This window comes from Spermophilus citellus (assembly GCF_964194105.1).
Source record: "Spermophilus citellus genome assembly, chromosome: 12".
Lineage (NCBI taxonomy): Eukaryota > Metazoa > Chordata > Mammalia > Rodentia > Sciuridae > Spermophilus > Spermophilus citellus.
Window position 1 is genome coordinate 94231452 of NC_138198.1, and position 20245 is coordinate 94251696.

Here is a 20245-nt window from a genome sequence, read left to right on the forward strand (position 1 = left end):
GATATTATGTCCAACTACAACTGAAAAAATATTAAAAACAACAACAAAAAACACTACATAAAGGGATAGAGAAAGAACAAGAGAATTGGCTTTTCGGGGGAGAAGAAAGAAGAGAAAGAGGGGAAAAAAAAAAAACAAAACCTGAAACAAACCACATAAACCCTAACCGTCAAAAGACACAACAAAGAGCAGTTGTTTAAAAAAAAAAAATGCAAAAAATGAGAAAAAGAAACGTGTGTGCATACACGAACCAATGAACACAACAAGAATACGAACAGGAAGGAAAAAAAAAGAAGAAGAAAAAATTCTCAGTGAGAAATAAAACTATTGTCTCCTAGGTGATTATAACTGTCAGTGAGGATATAACTGCCTATGCTGGTTGTTCTGTTTCTTTTTGGGCTATGTACAGAGAGCAAAAGAGAGAGTATGCGTGCTCTCTAGTGCACGCAAGGGCTGAGAGTTGTTAAACCCTTTCTTTTTGTGTGTTGCTCACCAAGCTTCCAGCTGTAGTGGCCTAAAACTAAAGCTGGAGCTGGTTGAAATAGCCTTCAAATTCCCTTCTCACCATTGTGATGTAGGATGGAATGGAAAGTACTCTCTTTTGGAATTTTGTCCAGACAGACGAGATGGATGTACTCCCATGATGAGACTGCTGCAGAGTTCTAAGTGGGAAGTTCAGAGGGGTGGGGGTTGAGGCTTAGCTCTAATCAGGTTTTAGGGACTTTATTGAGTGGTATCTGATTTGGAGAGATTAGATCAGTACACCCCTACCTAGGGTCAGGCAGATGCTGATTTCTGCTGGCAGTCTAAATCTCAGGAGCCTCCCAAGAAGGTTTTCTCCCTTCTACTTGTGAGGCAGGGAGCAAACCCTCCGCAAGTCTCACACATTTCACTGTCAACAAATATGGTTTTCTTAAGCTTAGTCTTTGAGTGTATTCACACCTACCTGTTCATTTTCCCAACCCTCTCTATTTTGTGACATGAAGTGCCAGATAAGCTACTTCATTTTTCTAAGCCTCAGTTTTCTCATATGTAAAATTGGGATAGTAATACTTTAGTCTTAGGGTTTTGTAAGCATAAGTGGAATAATGCATCTCAACCTTAAAAATATAATATTGAAAAATAATTTATGCAATCCTAATGTAATCATTAAATAATGAAGTCACCAAATTACATTGAGAGATTGAGAAACTGGGAAGTATATGTGTTGGGATGGGGATAGAAGTAAATTCTCATTCTATAGTAGGAAGCAAATACATGATACCTAGAACTAGAAATTTAAAAACCAGAAAGTAAAAATACACAGTACTTAACTTTGGAGGTACAAAAGCAGCATGGTATTGACACCCAAATAGACTTGTTGACCAGTGGTACAGAATAGAGGACATAGAGACAAACCCACATAATACAGTTATCTCATATTAGGCAACAAAAACATATATTGGAGAAAGGATAGCCTCTTCAACAAAAGGTGCTGCAAAAACTGAAAATCCATTTGCAACAAAATGAAATTAAGCCCCTATCTCTCACCATTTAAACAACTCAACTCAAAAGTGGATTAACGACATAGGAATTAAACCAGAGACCCTGCTCCTATAGAAGAAAAAGTAGGCCCAAATCTTCACCATGCTGGATTAGGCCCCAGTTTCCTTAATAAGACTCCTATAGTGCAAGAAATAAACTCAAAAATCAATAAATGGGATGGATTCAAACTAAAAAGCTTCTTCTCAGCAAAAGAAACAGTGAGGTGAATAGAGAGCTTACAGAATGGGAAAAAATTTTTACCAGACACACATCAGATAGAGCACTAATCTCTAGGATATATAAAGAACTCAAAAAACTTAACACCAATAAAACAAATAATCCAATCTATAAATGGGCCAAGGAACTGAACAGACACTTCTCAGAAGATGATATACAATCAATCAACAAATATATGAAAAAATGTTCAACATCTCTAGCAGATAGAGAAATGCAGATCAAAACTACTCTAAGATTTCATCTCATTCCAATCAGAATGGCAGCTATTAAGAATACAAACAACAATGAGTGTTGGAGAAGATGTGGAGAGAAAGGCACACTAGTACATTGCTGGTGGGACTGCAACTGGTGCTGCCAATCTGGAAAGCAATGTGGAGATTCATTGGAAAACTTGGAATGGAATCACCGTTTGACCCAGCTAGCCCACTCCTTGGTTTATACCCAAAGGACTTAAAAACAGCATACTGTAGTAATGCAGCCACATCAATGTTTATAGCAGCGCAGTTCACAATAGCTAAATTATGGAACCAACCTAGATGCCCTTCAGTAGATGAATAGATTTTTTAAAAAACTGTGATATATATACACAGTGGAACATTGCTCAGCATTAAAAGAGAATAAAATCATGGAATTTGCAGGTAAGTGGATGGAGTTAGAGAATATTATGCTAAGTGAAGTAAGCCAATCCTAAAAAACCAAACACCAAATGTTTTCTCTGACATGAGGATGCTGATTACAGAATGGGGATGGTAGGGGGAGGATAGTAGGAATGGAGAAACTTTTGATAGGACAAAGGGGAGGGAAGGAAAAGAGGAGGCAGGAGGTTAGGAAAGACGATTGAATGAGATGGACATCATTACCCCAAGTACATGTATGAAGACATGAATGGTGTGACTTTACTTTGTGTACTACCAGAGAAATGAAAAATTGTGCTTTATATGTGTACTGTGAATTGAAATGCATTCTGCTGTCATATATAACAAATTAGAATAAATACATAAATTTAAAAAAACAACTTTGGAGATAAATAGCAAGAAAGAGAAACAAGTGAAAAAATTGGGAAGGGAGAATTGAAGGAACAGTCCCCCCCCACCTTTTTAAGCAAGTATTGGAAAGTTGCTTGACTCTTTAAGCTTGTGTATGTAACTTTGATCAAACTAAAAATATAAAAAGTTGCTCAGATAATTCTGATCTCTCTATACATCTCACCCAGCACAGACTGACTCAATGTAGTGCTTCTCAAACTTGCTAGAGAGAAAGAAAAAGGAATAAAAGGGGAGATTTCCCCCTACTTTTTGACTTTTAATATACCCTTTTCTTATTCCTCAGATTGGAGAGGGCTTCTCTTGGGGCTTTGGGCACTTTAAAAAAAAATACTCAATGCACAGTGCCAGCTTTGGACTACATTTGAGTGTGCCTTGGCTAATGCCAGAGGGAGAATGAATGAAAATCCCAGGGTTTTGTACATGCTAGGCCAGTCTTTGCCTCAGGGGAACTTTGAATGCTGGTCTTCTTCTCCAGTGGACCTGCTCCCATTTACATTTCATAATAAATCTGCTCAGATAGCTACTCTATTAATTCCTTCCAGATTTATAGTTCACTCAGGGAAAGAGAATGGAGTGCATTACTCCATCTTTCCTGGAAGCAAATAGTATACCTATTTGAAGTGTATGATTCAATTATTTATATAGTCAATTTGCAGTGTTATGCAACTATCACAAGTTTTAGAGATTTTCCATCACCCCCAACATATTTCTCCTGCATATTTGTAGTTACTTTCCATTCCCACTCCCAGCCCCAGTGTTAGATTGTCACTAATGTACTATTTGTTTAAATTGGCTTTTTCTGCACATTTCAGTAAATGTAGTCATATACAATACAGTTTTTAGCATCTGGGCATTTTTCCTGAGGATAATGTTTGAATTCATTATGTTTTAACATGCATCCTTTGTATTGTCCAATGTTGATTCATTTTTCCGGCTATTATGAATAATGTTGCTGAGAATATTTGTGTGAATATAAATTTTCTTTTTGGGCCTTGTGCATATGAGGCAGGCACTCTACCAACTAACCTATATCCCCAGCCCAAGTTTTCACTTTTATTGGGTAGATTCCTAGAAATTCAGTTGGTGGATCCCCTGGTGACTCTCTGTTTAACTGTTTATAAATTGGCAAACTGTTTTCCAAAGTGGCGGTATCTTTTACATTCCTACCAATAATGTTATGAGGATCTAGTTTTTCCACATCTTCATTTATACTTTTTTACTTTTCTACTACAGGTATTGAGTGAGTATGAAGTGGTATCTCATGACTTTAATTTGCATTTTTCCAACTACTAAGAATATTGAAGATCTTTTCAGATACTTCTTTGCCATTCTTGTAGCTATAATGAAATGTCATCAAATCTTTGGCCTGATTTTCTTTAGATTATTTGTCTTTCTAAAGTTTTTTTGTGTACTCTCAGTACAAATCGTTTATTCAAATTACTTTCTCATATTGTCTCCCAGTTTGTGGCTTGTCTTTTCATTTCCTTAATACTGCCTTTGGAAGCATAAAAACTTTTAAACTTGAAGTCAGAGTTATCAACTGTTTCTTTTACAGATTGTGCTTTCAGTGTCATATCACAAACAAGAAAGGGATGTCTGCGCTCACTGCTTTTATTCAGAATTGTATTAAAGGCATCCCAACACTCAGGAGTACACACTGGGTCCTGTTTTTCTGGTTCAAGAAACAACAAAATATTAGAAGGAGGGGGATATTTTTCTCTTTTTTTTTTCCCTACTTTTTCTGCTTATTTACTACAACAGCTTCTAGGCTATATGGTCAAGGTGACACAGCAGTGAGAGCAGTGTCCAAGAAAGCAACTAAAACTGTGAGGGAGGGAGATCTTCTTTCTGACCAGAAAAAAAACCTCTTAATTCTAGAGAATGAGTAGAATCACCATTGCTTTCCTTTTTCTGTCTTCTACCACTGACTTAGAACACATGACACCATCCTCAGAAGTATGCATCAGAGCAAGGAAACCAACAGCTCATCTCTTCTAGTTCTGGTGAGACACTCAATCATAAAAGGTCTCCCCAATTGCTGTGTAGATTTAATGCACTCCCATTCAAGTCCCAATAGGAGATTTAAAAATTTATTTTGAAAGGCAAAGAAAGTATAATACCTCCCATGAAAAATGATTTCAACATTTTTTTTTAAAGAAAGAATGAAGTTAGAGAAATGAACAGTACCCAAGTTGAAGATTCACTGTCAAGCTATAGTATACCAGACAGTGTGATGTTGGCAAAGAAATAGATACATAGATTAGTGAAACAGAACAGAGAGTTCAGAATTAGACTCACATAGATAGAACTGTTTGCTTTTTGACAAAAGTGCAAAAGGTATCCAATACAGAAAGAATTATCTTCTCAACAAATAGTGTTGGGAGTATTAGACATCTCTATGCAGAATTGTGAATCTCAACCTAAATCTCATTTTCTATTAAAATTCAGTCAGATTGACTCATAGATCTAAATCTAGCACCTAAAAATTTATAACTTTTAGGAAATATTTAGTACCTGGAGTTAGGCAAAGAGTGTTTACATATGATACCAAAAGCATGATTTCATAAAAGAAAAAATTTGATAAATGAACTTCATCAAGTTTTAAAACTTTCACCCTGCTAAAGCCACTGCACAGTGGATAACAAGACAAGCTAAAAATTGGAAGAAAATGTTTGCAAGCCAAATATGCCATAAAGGACATATTTTATGTATTTAATATTTAAAGAACTTTTAAGTATACAATCTAATTTTTAAAATTAATACAATAAAAATTAGACAGAGACTTGATATGTCACCCAAAATGCTGTTGGGTTGGCAAATGAGAACATGAAAAATACTAGCCATGTTTGCCAGTTAAAACCATAATGAGATACCACTCTAAACCTATTTAGATGGCTAAAATAAAAAATGAAATGCTGACAAAGATACAGACTAGTTGGAATATTTATACATTTCTATTAGGATTGCAGAGTGCTGCAGTCTCTTTGACAGAGTTAGGCAATTTTTAAAATGAGGTTTTATTTACATGAAACCCAGTGAGGCCATACTGGGTGTTATACTGAGAGAAATGAAAACATTAAAATTAATGAAAAAAATGACACAAAACCAAATATTGATGAGTTTGTAGAGCAGCTGGAACTCTAACACAGAACTTTTACAGCTTCTTTAGGAAACAGTTTCATAGTATCTACTAAAACTGAACTTATTCATACCCTATTTCCCAACCATACAGAAATGTATACAAATAGTCACTAAAAAATGTGTACATGAGTGATGATCACAGCACTGTGCATAATAATCCAGACTGAGAAGTACTGTTGTCCATCAGTATTAGGATGGAAAAGTAAATTATGGTTTAATATAGTTTATTGCCATGCATTAATAGAAGTCAACAAACTCTTTATTGTACATGCAGCATGGATGATGTACAAACATAATTTTGAGTGAAAAAATTCAGACAAAAGATTATGCTTTGTTTCGCTTGTTCTCAAATTGTCATGCTGGAACTTCAAACAATTTCTGAGACCCTTTTTAGGGAGTCTGCAAAGTCAAAACAGTTCTCATAATAATACTAAGACATTATTTGCCCCTTTTGCTCTTATTCTTCAACTACTATGTAATGGAGTTGGAGGGGCTATGTGGATTAGGAACCAAGGAGTAGACAGATCATACAATAATTTAAATATAAAAAGTTTAACGTTAATAAGTATTAACTATAATGGGACAGATTATAAGAAGATAAAGACATAGATACCCTAGAGTTGAAGAAAAGTACAAGGAAGGGGGCGGGGGGACACAGAAGGGAGCTCCTTCCCTAAGGCTGGGATTCAGATCTCATTGAAGAAGATCTGATTGCAGTTCACTGGATAGCAGAAAAGTTTGCTAAATGCCTTTGGGTGTTCACCCACACTTCTGAGCGCCATACCGTAGGAAGGAAAAGAAAACAAATGGAGCCCGTGGGAATTAGAAGTAAAGTTTCTTCTTCCTGCAGCGTTCCTCCAACACCCTCCATAAACAGAGCTTCTGTATACATGATGCCCCTTGCAAAGGAGAACCACTTGGAGGGGCCAGTGTCATAGAACTGAAAATGAAAAATCTGTTTAGAGCTTGAAGGCAATAAATGTATAATGGGTACCATATGACACGATGGGTTATCTCTGGTAGTTGATGGTGATGAGTTTATGGGTTCTCCTGCTTTTAAAAAATCTGTCTTAATTTGTAACATTGTAAATAGCAATAGATATAACCCACTTAAACAAAAGCTTTTTCAGGTCCTCAATTTCTAAGCATAAAGGGATCATTAAATTAAAAAAAAAATAAGAGTACTACTGCTTTATAAATGGGTAAAACTCAACTGTAATATTAGAAATCCTGGGGAGAAGGAGCACAATGGAAGCCATTGCACTTTGAAGGAGTTCATTCATCTAAACACTTAATGATTTGTCAGTGTTTTATATGTATTTGTATTATATTTGTATTATATTTCAGTAAAAAAGGGAAGACATTTCCCTTTCTTCCTAACTCTGTACTCTTGTTAATCTTGTATGTAACTTTAAAAAATTATCCCTAACTTACTCTGGCTAGTTTCATAATTGAAGATTAAAGACTGAGTTGTGACATGGTGAGTGGAATCTGCTTTATAACACTGCCTGGGGCCTTTCTGCTTATCCTCAGCTCTGCATTCTGTGGATTCCCCCCAACAAAAAAAAAATGTTATTTAGTTTATTTTCCATTATAGTAAAGAAATACCTGAGCTTGGAACTTTATAAAAAAAAAATATTGGGGAATGATATTGACCAAATTCTATTGTTATATTGTGTATATGTTCGAATATGTAACAACAAATTCTATTATGTACAACTATGACACATCAATAAAAATAAATGGAGAAAAAATGAGAAGAGGTTTATTTAGCTCACAATTTTGGAGGCTGTAACTCTAAATAGTATAATGAAGTACCCCCATGGTAGATGTCATATGGTGGGAGTACATGTGAGAGTGATAAATCTCACAGGAGGTGAAGGTCTTATTACTTATTCCCTACCTGAAGCATAATATTATAAAAATATAAATAATCTAGCTACTGTTTATAACAAAGCCAACATGGGGTCAGGCTCGATATTTTATAACAGCCTTCTTGAGAGAACTAACTAGGATCCTACAAGAACTACATCACTTCTCCCAAGTGCAGCAGTTCCAGTGACCTCTCACTATATATAGCCCACCTTGTAAAGGTTCTAATAGCTCTCAACATCACCACACTAAAAGACCAGACTTTTAGCTCATGAGTCATGTGTAGATCATTGCACACAGACAGGTGGTCTCTCCATTATAAAAGCTGATCTACAATTCCAAAAGGTTCTTTGGTTCTTCTCAAGTGTTTTATGGCTCTCCAGGTGGGCTTGTGTATCTTCATGAGCATACATGATTTTCCCACTCTTTGTGGTACTTTCTGATTTACTTTGGGAGAATATTACCCTGTGCAAATTTGTTGTGGTCTCTGAATTATTATGTTTAACTATTAGACTTAGGATATTATTTAACTTTTGTCATCTATTCTTCTGTATATAATTTTTCTGGATCCTAATTTTCTCTTTTTTTAAATTTTTTTATTAGTTGCTCAAAACATTACAATGATCTTGACATATCATACATTTGCTTCAAATGGGGTTCGTAATCTTATTTTTCCACATGTACAGATTGCAGGATCACATTGGTTATACAGCTACGTTTATACATAGGGCCATACTAGTGTCTATTGTATTCAGCTACCCTTCCTATCCCCCCTCCCCTCCCATCACCTCTTTCTACCCAATCTACTGTGACACGTTTCTCTCTCTTTTTTCTTCCCCATCACACCATCTTATATGTAATTTTGCATAACAGTGAAGGTCTCCTATCATCTTCCGTGCAATTCCCCTTCTCTCTCCCATTCCCACGCACCTCTTGTCCCTATTTCATGGTAATCTTCTTCTCATGCTCTTCCTCCCTGCTCTGTTTTGAGTCACCCCCCTTATATCAAAGAAGACATTCTGCATTTGTTTTTTAGGGATTGGCTAGCTTCACTTAACATAATCTGCTCTAATGCCATCCATTTCCCTGCAAATGCCATGATTTTGTTGTTTTTTAGTGCTGAGTAATATTCCATTGTGTATAAATTCCACATTTTTTTATCCATTCATCTATTGAAGGGCATCTGGGTTGGTTCCACAGTCTAGCTATTGTGAATTGTGCTGTTATGAACATTGATGTAGCCGTGTCCCTGTTGTATGCTCTTTTTAGGTCTTTTGGGTATAGTCCTAGAAGGGGGGAATAGCTGGATCAAATGGTGATTCCATTCCCAGCTTTCCAAGGAATCTCCATACTGCTTTCCAAATTGGCTGAACCAATTTGCAGTCCCACCAGCAATGTACAAGTGTACCCTTTTCCCCACATCCTCGCCAGCACTTGTTATTGCTTGACTTCATAATGGCTACTATTCTTACTGGAGTGAGATGGTATCTTAGAGTGGTTTTAATTTGCATTTCTCTGATTGCTAGAGATGCTGAACATTTTTTCATGTGTTTGTTGATTGATTGTGTATCCTCCTCTGAGAAGTGTTTGTTCAGATCCTTGGCCCATTTGTTGATTGGGTTATTTGTTTTCATCTAATTTTCTCTTTTTGAATACTATGTTCTTATAATCTTATTTTTTTCCATACAGTTTTAAAATTTAATTCTTCAACATATCATTCACTAAATAAATCTGAATCACTACTTCTTTTCTGCAAAACCTACTGTCTAATAAGGATTAACTTAGGAAAAGCGACCATATATGACACAATACAATCCAGCTAAATAATAAAAGAAACTTTCTCAGAACTTCTTGGCTCATACCCAGGCCATTCCTGATTTCACAGTCTTGTGCTAGTAATTTTCAAGTCAGACATTCAGGATGCATCCTCATAAAACATTGAATATTGGCTTGATTACTTATTCCATACCTGAAGCATAATATTATATAATTATAAATTATCTAGCTACTGTTTATAACAAAGTTGTGATAGGAAACTTTTCAGAAGTGTTATTAGGAATTTTAGGAACACACTTTCTTATGGCCTACGTAGTTAGTCTTTTGGGTCTTGTCTTTATTTCAGACTTGGAGGAAAGGCGCTACAGAGTGTAGCAAACTGTATGGGCCTTCTATTGCTTTCTGCTTTTCTTGCCATGTACATGGCTAACAATGCTCTTGGTACGTTTTACCTAATAACCTTCTGTTTCTCTTGATTTTGTTTTCTTTTTGTTATTTTGGTAAACCAGCAGCTATGCAATAACCTTGGCTGTGTTCTCCTTCCCAATTCTGTTAAAATAATAAGGATTAAGTTGGGGAAAAGAGATCATATACAATGGCTTTGAGTAAACAGGGTAAATGGGGCATGGACAGAGAAGTGGAAATGAGGCTGTGGGCATCGTGGATCAGTTGCAGCTAGATAGGTTCCTGGTAATAGGATGGAGACCATGCTGGAAAGCCCAGGTCATGGGAATTTGGTAAAAAAGGATGAGAGGAGCTGAAATGGTATATAGTGAATGACAGTGAAAACTACTCATTTGGTCCTTTTTCTCTAGGAGAGCAGAGGAACAAGGACTGATAGGGCTCTACAGTGATTTCCTTTCTTTTTCCTTTTATCCCCTTTACCTTGTCATCATTTTTCCTACCCTTTCCCTTTTCTTCCTACTGCCTGTGAGAAGCCCCAGGGTAGAGTATACAGTAAGTAGGGTTGTACAGAAGTGTCAGAAGAGGAGTTTGGTTGATGTTTTCCTCATTCCCTTTCCCTTCTTCCCATTTTCCACTCTCCAAATTTATAACAGTGTAAGAAGTACTAGGTTTTTGAGAGAGAGCAGGGAAAAAAGGAAGAAAGACTGGAGAAACTATTACAAGTGTGGATATCTAACAGGGAGTTACAGACGCTCTTTTTAGGAGGCTTAGATTTTTTATTTTATTTTATTTTTTTAGAGAGAGAGAATTTTTTTAATATTTATTTTTTAGTTTCGGTGGACACAACATCTTTATTTTATTTTTATGTGGTGCTGAGGATCGAACCCAGCGCCCCATGCATGCCAGGCGAGCACGTTACCACTTGAGCCACATCCCCAGCTCCTAGAAGCTTAGATTTTAAAAACACATCCCTTAATAGGTGATTGCTTACTACTATTCTCTTGGTATCTGTTCTCTAGTAATATCTAGCTAACAAGGTTGAAGGAAGACACCATGTACTTAACACAGTGCTAGAAAAATACAATGTAATGTATTGATTTTGTGTGAATATATTTTGGGTTTGTTTGATCTTTCTGATGTTTGCATGTGTAAGCACAATCTTTACTAAATGAGATGTGTTTAGTTGATAATTAGTTATGGAAGCAGCAGCACAAGGAGTTTGGTCAGCAGAACATGGGCTGTGAGGTCTTCAGTCAGGCCCTGCTGCTTTTCAGCTATCTCTGTCTTGGCTTGTCACGTGAGTGTGACATGTGACTTTAGTTTTCCTTACAGAATGAATAGGAAGAATAAGAACTTGGTACATAATAGGTACTCAGTAAATGCTATTTCTCTTTCTTTGTAGAAGTTATAGTTTTGTTTAGGTTATTAAACTAGTGTTTCTGATTTTTTTGTTTAATTGGATTCTTGAAATACATTCAGTGTGGGATTGATAATAATACAGCCTTAGTTTATTTTACATTGAAATGAATCAACTATAAACATTTATCAGGAAGGGGTATTTGATTTTAAAATTATGAGCAACATCTTTAAAATAACTTATTGCTTTAAATAGGTATTTATTAAATATATGACATTAATCACAACCTAAATAAAAGGTACTAACAGACTTACCACTAAATCATACCACTTTTATTGTTCTTTCATCCCTTCTAGTCCAGACTGATTTGTTATATTATCTTTAACAGTCACTTTTTATAAAGGTATTTTCTTTGTTTTTAGGTGTAAAACAAAGGTGTATCCAGATAATCTTCCTACAACAAGTGTCGTGATTGTTTTCCATAATGAGGCTTGGAGCACACTTCTGCGAACTGTCCATAGTGTCATTAATCGCTCACCAAGACACATGATAGAAGAAATTGTTCTAGTAGATGATGCCAGTGAAAGAGGTAAATTTTGATGGCAGTGATATCCTACACATTTTATCACTAATAGTTTACAAATTAGTTGCTATAATTTTTATAATGATTTTATACAAACTTGTAATTTTTTGAAAAAATGCAGAGTATTCATTTAGCATTTAATTTGTATCACATCTTATTTTATGTTTTTAAAATTATTTATTTATTCTAGTTTGTTATACATGATAGCAGAATGCAATTTATTTCATATTACACATATAGAGCACAATTTTTCAAGCCATTTTGTATCTTCATACATGTACTTAGGGTAATGATGTCTAACTCATTTCACCATCATTCCTACCTCCTTGCTCCCTCCCTTCCCCGTTTCCCCCCTTTTGTCCTATCTAAAGTTCCTCCATGCCCCACCCCCCACCCCATAGCCATTATGAATTAGCATCCTCATATCAAAGAAAACATTTGGCTTTTGGTTTTTTGGGATTGGCTTGCTTCACTTAGCATTATATTCTCCAACTCCATCCATTTATCTGCAAATTCCATAATTTTATTCGCTTTTAATGCTGAGTAATGTTCCATTGTTTATATATACCACAGTTTCTTTATCCATTCATCTACTGAAGGGCATCTGGATTGGTTCCACAAAGTAGCTATTGTGAATTGTGCTGCTATAAACATTGATATGGCTGTGTCCCTGTAGTATGCTGTTTTTAAGTTCTTTGGGTATAAACTGAGGAGCTACATCAAATGGTGGTTCCATTTCAAGTTTTCCAAGGATTCTCCACACTGCTTTCCAGATTGGCAGCACCAATTTGCAGTTCCACCAGCGATGTATGAGTATGCCTTTCTCCCCACATCCTCGCCAACACTCATTGTTGTTTGTATTCTTAATAGCTGCCATTCTGACTGAAATCTTAGAGACGTTTAATTTGCATTTCTCTAATTGCTAGAGATGTTGAACATTTTTTTCATATGTTTGTTGACTGTTTGTATATCATCTTCTGAGAAGTGTCTGTTCAGTTCTTTGGTCCATTTATTGATTGGGTTATTTGGGGTTTTTTTGGTGTTAAGGTTTTTGAGTGCTTTATATATCCTAGAATAGTGCTCTGTCTGATGTGCTTGTGGTAAATGCTTTATAATGTAAATGTTTATGAGAACAGTTAAAAAAACCACATAATTTTGTTAGAATTTCTTCTGTGGAAAGCTGCAGCCCTGAGTCAGTGAAAAGAAGACTAGATCCTACTTATAGCCATAATTGGAGAATTTCTATGTATAGGAAGTACCTTTGACAGCAAAATGGAGTCTTAAGCTGGAGAGCCCTTAGTTCTTCAGATTCTTCCTATTTCTGTGGAGTTTCCCTATTTCTTTATTTCCAAGTTTCAGGAATCTTAAGTTCATTAAAAGATTAAGAAGGATGAGCGAAGCACTGTTGTGCACATCTGTAATCCCAGCAACTTGGGAGTCTTAAGGCAAGAGGATCACAATATTTGAGGCCAATCTCAGCAACTTAGTGAGACCCTATCTCAGGATAAAAAATAAAAAGGGCTGGTGATGTTACTCAGTGGTAAAGTGCTCCCAAGTTCAATCCCTAGTATGTAATGCAATAAAAGACTCTAATCTCTTAATAAATCTCTGCAATAACTCTTGCCCATATATTCTTCTAAAAATCTCAGAATTTTTCATAAGCTTACAGTCTCCTAAACAGTTTCATAAAGCACTCTTTTGGGAAAAGTTAAATTAATGTAATGGGCTGGCATTATTTATTCTGAATCCTTGTAGATTTCACAATGCAGTGTACTATAGGAAAAAAACTTAGTCCATCAGTAGAGAAACTTGTCAAACTCAGCCAATATTTCCTAATTTTCTTATCCCCCCCCCACAGTACATCTATTTAGGGATCATTGGTGTTGTGTGTTCCCCCAATATTCCTATGTTTAGATAAGAAAAATTTGGAAAGCGTTACAGAAAACAGCTTCCTATTGCTTTTCTTTCCTTCCTTCAGCTTTAAACTTCATGTCCCATTGTTTTAACTTCTTTTGTAATTGTCTTCAACTTATCTTACCTACTCTATCATTGTGACTCCTAAGATGGTTTCGTCAGGTATTCTACCCTTCATTTCTGTGCCTACACTGAATATTAATTATGGGGAGTAAATTATGTGTTAATAACAATTTAGGGCTGAGGTTATGGTTTAGCAGTAGAGCTCTTACCTACCAAGTGCGAGGTCCTGGGTTCGATTCTCAGCACCACATTAAAAATAAATAAATAAAATAAAGGTATTGTGTCCAACTACAATTAAAAAATAAATATTTTTAAAAATAACAATTTAAATGTTATTTTGCCAGATTTTACAGGTACAAATGAAGAATAAGATATGGTTCTAGGGCTAGGGATATAGCTCATTGGTAGAGTGCTAACCTAGCATGTACAAGGCCCTGAATTGGATCCCCAGCACCTCAAAAAAAAAAAAATAATAATACAGTTAACTTCTCAAGTGCCTTGTATCTTCTTCCTTACCCTAATTAAAGGAATAATTTGTATTCACACAAAACATAAATACTCTAATGTGTAACAACTCAGTGTGAAATGAGAGTTGTTATAAATCACCAGCCTTAACAAAGAAATAATTACTATTGACAATAAAAATATAAGTTTCATATGGATAACTTTTTCCTAGAAGTTTATTCCTCTTCAATAAAATTAACCTAATTTAATTTAAGGAGCAATATATAAAAGTCAGGTATTGCTTAATAATGGGAACAGTTCCGAAAAATTTATTGCTAGGTGACTGTTATTGTGCAAACACAAAGTGTACTTACACAAACTAAGACAGCTGTGCCAAGACTAAGTGATGTAATTTTGTGGACCACCATCATATATACGGTCCACCCTTGACCAAAATAGCATTATGCAGGACATCGTGGTACAAACATCCTGCAAGTGATTTATGCTTGATTTACTTATGTGTTAATATTTGCTAAATTAAATATTTCTCAAGGAGAGATATTTTCCACAAACAGAATGAATTCTTTTTCCATTTCCTCCTTTGGTTTTCTCTTACTCTGTGAATGCCTGAAAAGCTGTATAGAAGTGAGTTTGGGTAGAATATGGCTTCCTTAGAAATGTGTTTGTACCCAAACTAAAGTGTTCACTCTAAAGTGAACTCAAGTATGCCAGCTCTCTTTCCCTTGCCTCATGCAGGCCTTTACTTAATGTCCCAAGTTTTATAAATCTGAGTGAAAACTGATGTGGGAAGATGTCTGCTTTGCTGGTTCACCCAAGGCTCCTAATTTCCAGGCAGGGTCTCCTGAATGCTACCTCAGAGTCTCTGTTCTGGGATCTGATTCTCTTTTTATCTTTTTTCTTAGAAAGTGTCAAGTATCCAGGTCCTCATGTTTGATATAGGGGAACCTTAGGTATTATTTTCCTTGTATAGCTACAGACTTTGCTGTACAGATTGAGAATTATTTAGATAGCCCTTCCCATCTGTTTATCCCAGTATGAACAGAATGGGCCTTTAATTATAAAAACATGACTGTGTGACTTCTCTGATTAAGGTTTGTGTCACCTAACTCTATCTGGCATTTCCAGGCACTTCTTGAACCATTCCCTGCCACTCTGGTCCTATACTTCTGTCCTTTATTCATAATTTTCTTCTTTGAATTTGTTAAAAGAACCATTCTTTCTGTCTCAGAACCTTTCACCTCTACTGTTGCTATTCTTTATTCTAGAACATGTTCTCCAGGAAGTACTCATCTCTGTCATTTCCCCAGCCTACTTAACATCTCATCATCTTCAGAATTTCAGTTCAAATGGGATTATTTATAGAGGGATTCCTTGACCTCTCCAGACCCTGTCACATCTCTCTGAACACATCTTGGAACACTTCCTATTCTTCTACAGTGCTTAACAGAGTTTCCATTATTGACTTGTATGTTTAATGTCTATGTTCTTCTATAACACTAATCCCTGCATCAGGGTTGTTTGCTCACGATTATCTCCTCAGTACCCACAGACTGTTTACATAGTACAAATTTATTGAATGCATGTTCTACCATCCTTTAATGCTCTGTGCAGACTTTCTTTTTTTTTAATTTGTCTTATACTTTCTAATTGGAGTATATGGTATGCATTGTCTGCGCATGGCCTCAAGAGTACTTGATTTCACAGTTAACCTCCTGAGAAGCTCTATTTATTAAAAAAGTATGAAGTAGGTGCTCCAATTATCCCTATTTGATATCTAGACTCTGTAAACTCAGGGCCTGACCTCTTAACTTCTGCATATATCACTTCTGATTGCCTCTGACAGAACTTTACTATTGTATGATCTGTAATGAAGTCCCAGAAAGAATGAATCCCTAGTTTGTGTCAGTAGTTACGGGATCATAACTTTAAAAGTTTATCTTAACTCTTAGAATTTGTATAAGATTCCTAATCGGAGATGGTTGTTGTTTTTCTCATTTTACACATAAGGAAGTCAAATTAGTCAGATTTATTAGCTTCTACATTTCTTGCTCTTCCTACTACTCTTTAGAGTTCCAATTAATATATCTCTGATGTTGCTATGAATGGTGAGATTTTCCCTTTCTCACTAATAGCTTCATACTTCCTGATGGAGAGTTGTTTAGGGGTCCATTTATAGGACAATAACTATAGATATTCTAATAAACAAGATTCACTCTTATTTTTATGTGAAGTAATGGCTTTTAAAAAATCTTTATTTTAATACTTTGTAAAAGGGAAGATTAAAAACATGCACTTTCATCTCTTTACTAAAGGAACAGGAATACTGCTCAAATCTTTGAGGCAGAAAACCTATAATGCTGAAAGATGAAATCTTGAAACTTTATATCTCAGAAAGAGTGAAAACAAAAATGTGGAGGTATGGACCCCATGAATTATTAGTATAAATAGTTGAAGAAAAGATAGTAGCTTCTAACCACAGTCACTTCACTTCTCATGGCTTCATTTTTGTAAAGTGTGACTTGATATTCCTACTTTCCCGCCCGGTCTTGAGTCCATAATTCTGTATGAACTGAAAAAAAGACAACAGTGTTTTAGTCTTATTGCATGAAAACCACAAAGATGCCAAGAAAATTTGTAAAATAATGAGTTTGTTACATTATCATACACAGTCTCATGTATTTTTTTATTTTGTGCATCAGTTATGTATTTCAAAGGTGTGGGATCTGGGGATTAGATTACTTTAGTTTTTAGGAAGTATTTTACACTAAATTTTTATATATTTTTTTGGAAAAAATTGTTGGGAGACATTTTTTATGATACAATCAACTTTTCTAACCTTAGGTACAAGAATATATCTCATACCTACCACATGAGATTCTGTCAAATTCTCGAGATAGAGTATTTTAAATTGATGATGGATCAGGTGTTTCCACAACCCTAAATTGTTCTCTTTAGCGTTTCCTTCTAGGGTTTTCTTGCTCTGGACAAAAAGGTGGGCTTTGAAGTCAGGTAGAACTAGGTTTAACTCTTGCATTCAACCCCATAACAAGCTATGTCACCTTGATTGAATTTATATAACTTTCTGAGTCTTATATTTTCATTTCTAAAGTATGCATAATAACATTTAACCTCACAGGGTGGTTGTGAAGATTAAGTGAGGTAAAACATATAACAAGTTAGCATTGTGCTAAATAGGCACAAAATGTTAGCTGCTAACTGCAAAATGTTGCTTTTTTCCTGGGATTTGCAGTTCCCACCTTTTTACTCATAATCTAATTAGGTATTCCTGATCTGAAGGCTTAGTTCATAAAACCATACTGATATTTGATACTATTTTTAGCTCAAATATTAGGAAGTATATTAGCAGAAATGGAAATTACTTGTAATCTGGATGGTTTCTATATCCCTGATTACTTCATTATTGACTCATTTTGCTTTTACCAAACAGGAATCACATCACTCCCATTTGTCTTCCCTACCCCACTATATAGGAAGTACTTTGGATTCCTATGCTCAATATTTAAAGAACCCCTTAATTTACATCCTGATTTCTGTGAATTGCTAGTCCTGTTAGATAGAGCTAGTCAGAGAAATCCCAGTAGTTCCATCTCAATATTTCCATTCCTACAGAAATTATCCTTACATTTGTCACATGGGGACTAGTTGAAGACATCTGGTCATGTTACCATCGATCGATAACTTCTCTGCCATAAAATCCTAAAAAGTGATCTGATTCAAAAGATCTTTTCTCTTTGCTTTGATAAAGCTGTGTCTTTTCTACTTTTTAGTCAGTTTGCAGGCAGGACATGCTTGCCTTACAGATAATAACCTCTTATATGACCTCTCCAAGATAGTTCTCCCTTTCCTTTTTACTTCCTTTTCATCTTTAATTGCTCCTCCCTCTTAAAAGCTTTTTTCTTAGACCTACTTTTCTGTTAAGGATCTTTCTGTGGCTTTGCAGTTACAGTCTAGTATTTCTCATTTGTTTCACCTCACTTCTTTCCTCCTAATAAAAAAAAAATCTGTATAATCAGAGACTGTGGCAATCAATAAGACAGAGTGCTCCTGAGGAAATTTCACAATTTTCAGAACTGTAATAGCTGTGGCATATTCTCTTCTCTCTGTTGAGGTCAGGATTTAATACTCTTAAACTGCTTTCTTTGAATTGATGATCCTTAAGTATGGTTAGAAAATGAAGCATTAAGCTTGGCAGAGTTACTTAGAGAAGTGTTGTGACATGCCTATCCTTGGTGAAGCCAGAGCCAAGATGCTGTCAGAGCTCCACATGTAATAAGAGAGAGGCAGCTCTAGTCCATGCTGTCATGAAATGGAAAGTCTTCCTTCAGGGAAATACATTGTGAGGCATGGATCCCCACTGGGAGTGCTTAGTAAATATGCATCAAAGGAATGCTGCAAATCAAAATTGCTTTACATCTAGATAGTGCTAGTTCAGAAGTTTTCATGATATTGTTTTGTTAATTTTTTCAGACTTTTTGAAAAGACCTCTAGAGAGTTATGTGAAGAAACTCAAAGTGCCAGTTCATGTAATTCGAATGGAACAGCGTTCTGGATTGATCAGAGCTAGATTGAAAGGAGCTGCAGTGTCCAAAGGCCAGGTGATCACCTTCTTAGATGCTCATTGTGAGTGCACAGTGGGATGGCTGGAGCCTCTCTTAGCAAGGATCAAACATGACAGGTAATTTTTTGGAGTCTTAAATTTGTTCTCAGTACATTTTGTCCTAGACTACATGATGAGTTGGAAGATTCTTTATTTTTAAATAAATACAAAAATAATTTCTTCTTGAATTGTTTTTAAAATGTCCTTAAAAAGCCGTGCTTGGTGCCAAATGCCTTAATCCCAGCAACTCAGGAAGCTAAGGTAGAAAGATCACAAGTTTGAAGCCAGCCCCAGCAATTTAGCAAGGCCCTAAACAACTTAGTGAGACCCTGTCTCAAAATAAAAATGAAAAGTGCTGGTGATGTGGCTCAGTGGTTAAGGGTTCCGGGTATTCAATCCCTGGTATCAAAAAAAAAAAAAAAATCCCTGAAGATTCTAAACAAAGTAAGAAGAGCATGACCTAAACTCTGGCAATAATGTGTACAAACTATTTTATTAGTGGGAATGAATTAGGAAGCATATTGTTAAATATTCACCACCAAACAGGAGCAAACATCTGGACAATGAACTCGAGGATGGCAGGATAAAAACCTTTACTGTCCCTGCTCTTTAGGGTAACACTGGGACAGGTCATCTCAGCTCTGTCTGAGATTTAGGAATGATTTGGTTGCATAAAGATAACATAATCTTTAGAAACAAGAGTTTGAACCCATAGAGAGAGAGCAGTGTGCAGTGATATAGTATAAAAGAGAACTGGCCAAAATAACAAACACAGTTACTTCCATTTGGGGATGTGTGGTGGATTCGATGTTCTGAGTAACTTTTTCAAGTGAAAAAGATAAAATATCAGATAAAATACAAAACAAAATTTTAAATGCATCATTGAGTTGACACAGAGGTTTTAAGAATTTTGCCAATCTTATAACAAAGTGAGAGCAAATGAGTTATCCAAACATTAAAGCCAGCTTTCAATTACATGGTTTATGCTGAACTCTGGAGACACTGAGCTTTTGCCTTGATAGGTAAATAACATGAGAGGACAGGAGGCAAAGCCTAGGCCTTACCTAAGGTGAGAAGATTAATAGCAAATACCCATATAAAGCTGTGATCTGAAATCTATACCTCAGTGTGAGAATGAGATATAGACTCCACCATATCAAAATAAACTTGCCTGTCTCAACCTTAGTATGGGATGGAAGAGAGGAAACAACTTTCCCATAGGGATTTGTAAAACAGAGTATAGG

The 20245-nt window shown here is 35.7% G+C and overlaps 1 protein-coding gene and 1 long non-coding RNA gene across 2 annotated transcripts in view; one reads left to right on the top strand and one right to left on the bottom strand.

Moving 5' to 3' along the window:
- Positions 1 to 20245, top strand: part of GALNT1 (polypeptide N-acetylgalactosaminyltransferase 1) — a 131817-nt gene that overhangs the window by 82501 nt on the left and 29071 nt on the right. The window contains exons 4-5 of the mRNA XM_081263755.1: positions 11781 to 11947; positions 18872 to 19079. Coding sequence (XP_081119881.1) covers positions 11781 to 11947; positions 18872 to 19079 — 375 coding nt within the window. The remainder of the gene's footprint in view (positions 1 to 11780; positions 11948 to 18871; positions 19080 to 20245) is intronic.
- The window catches only part of LOC308632087, a 38383-nt gene continuing 34898 nt past the window's right edge, over positions 16761 to 20245 (bottom strand). Inside the window, exon 3 of the long non-coding RNA XR_014018422.1 lies at positions 16761 to 16952. This is a non-coding gene — a long non-coding RNA (uncharacterized lncRNA). The remainder of the gene's footprint in view (positions 16953 to 20245) is intronic.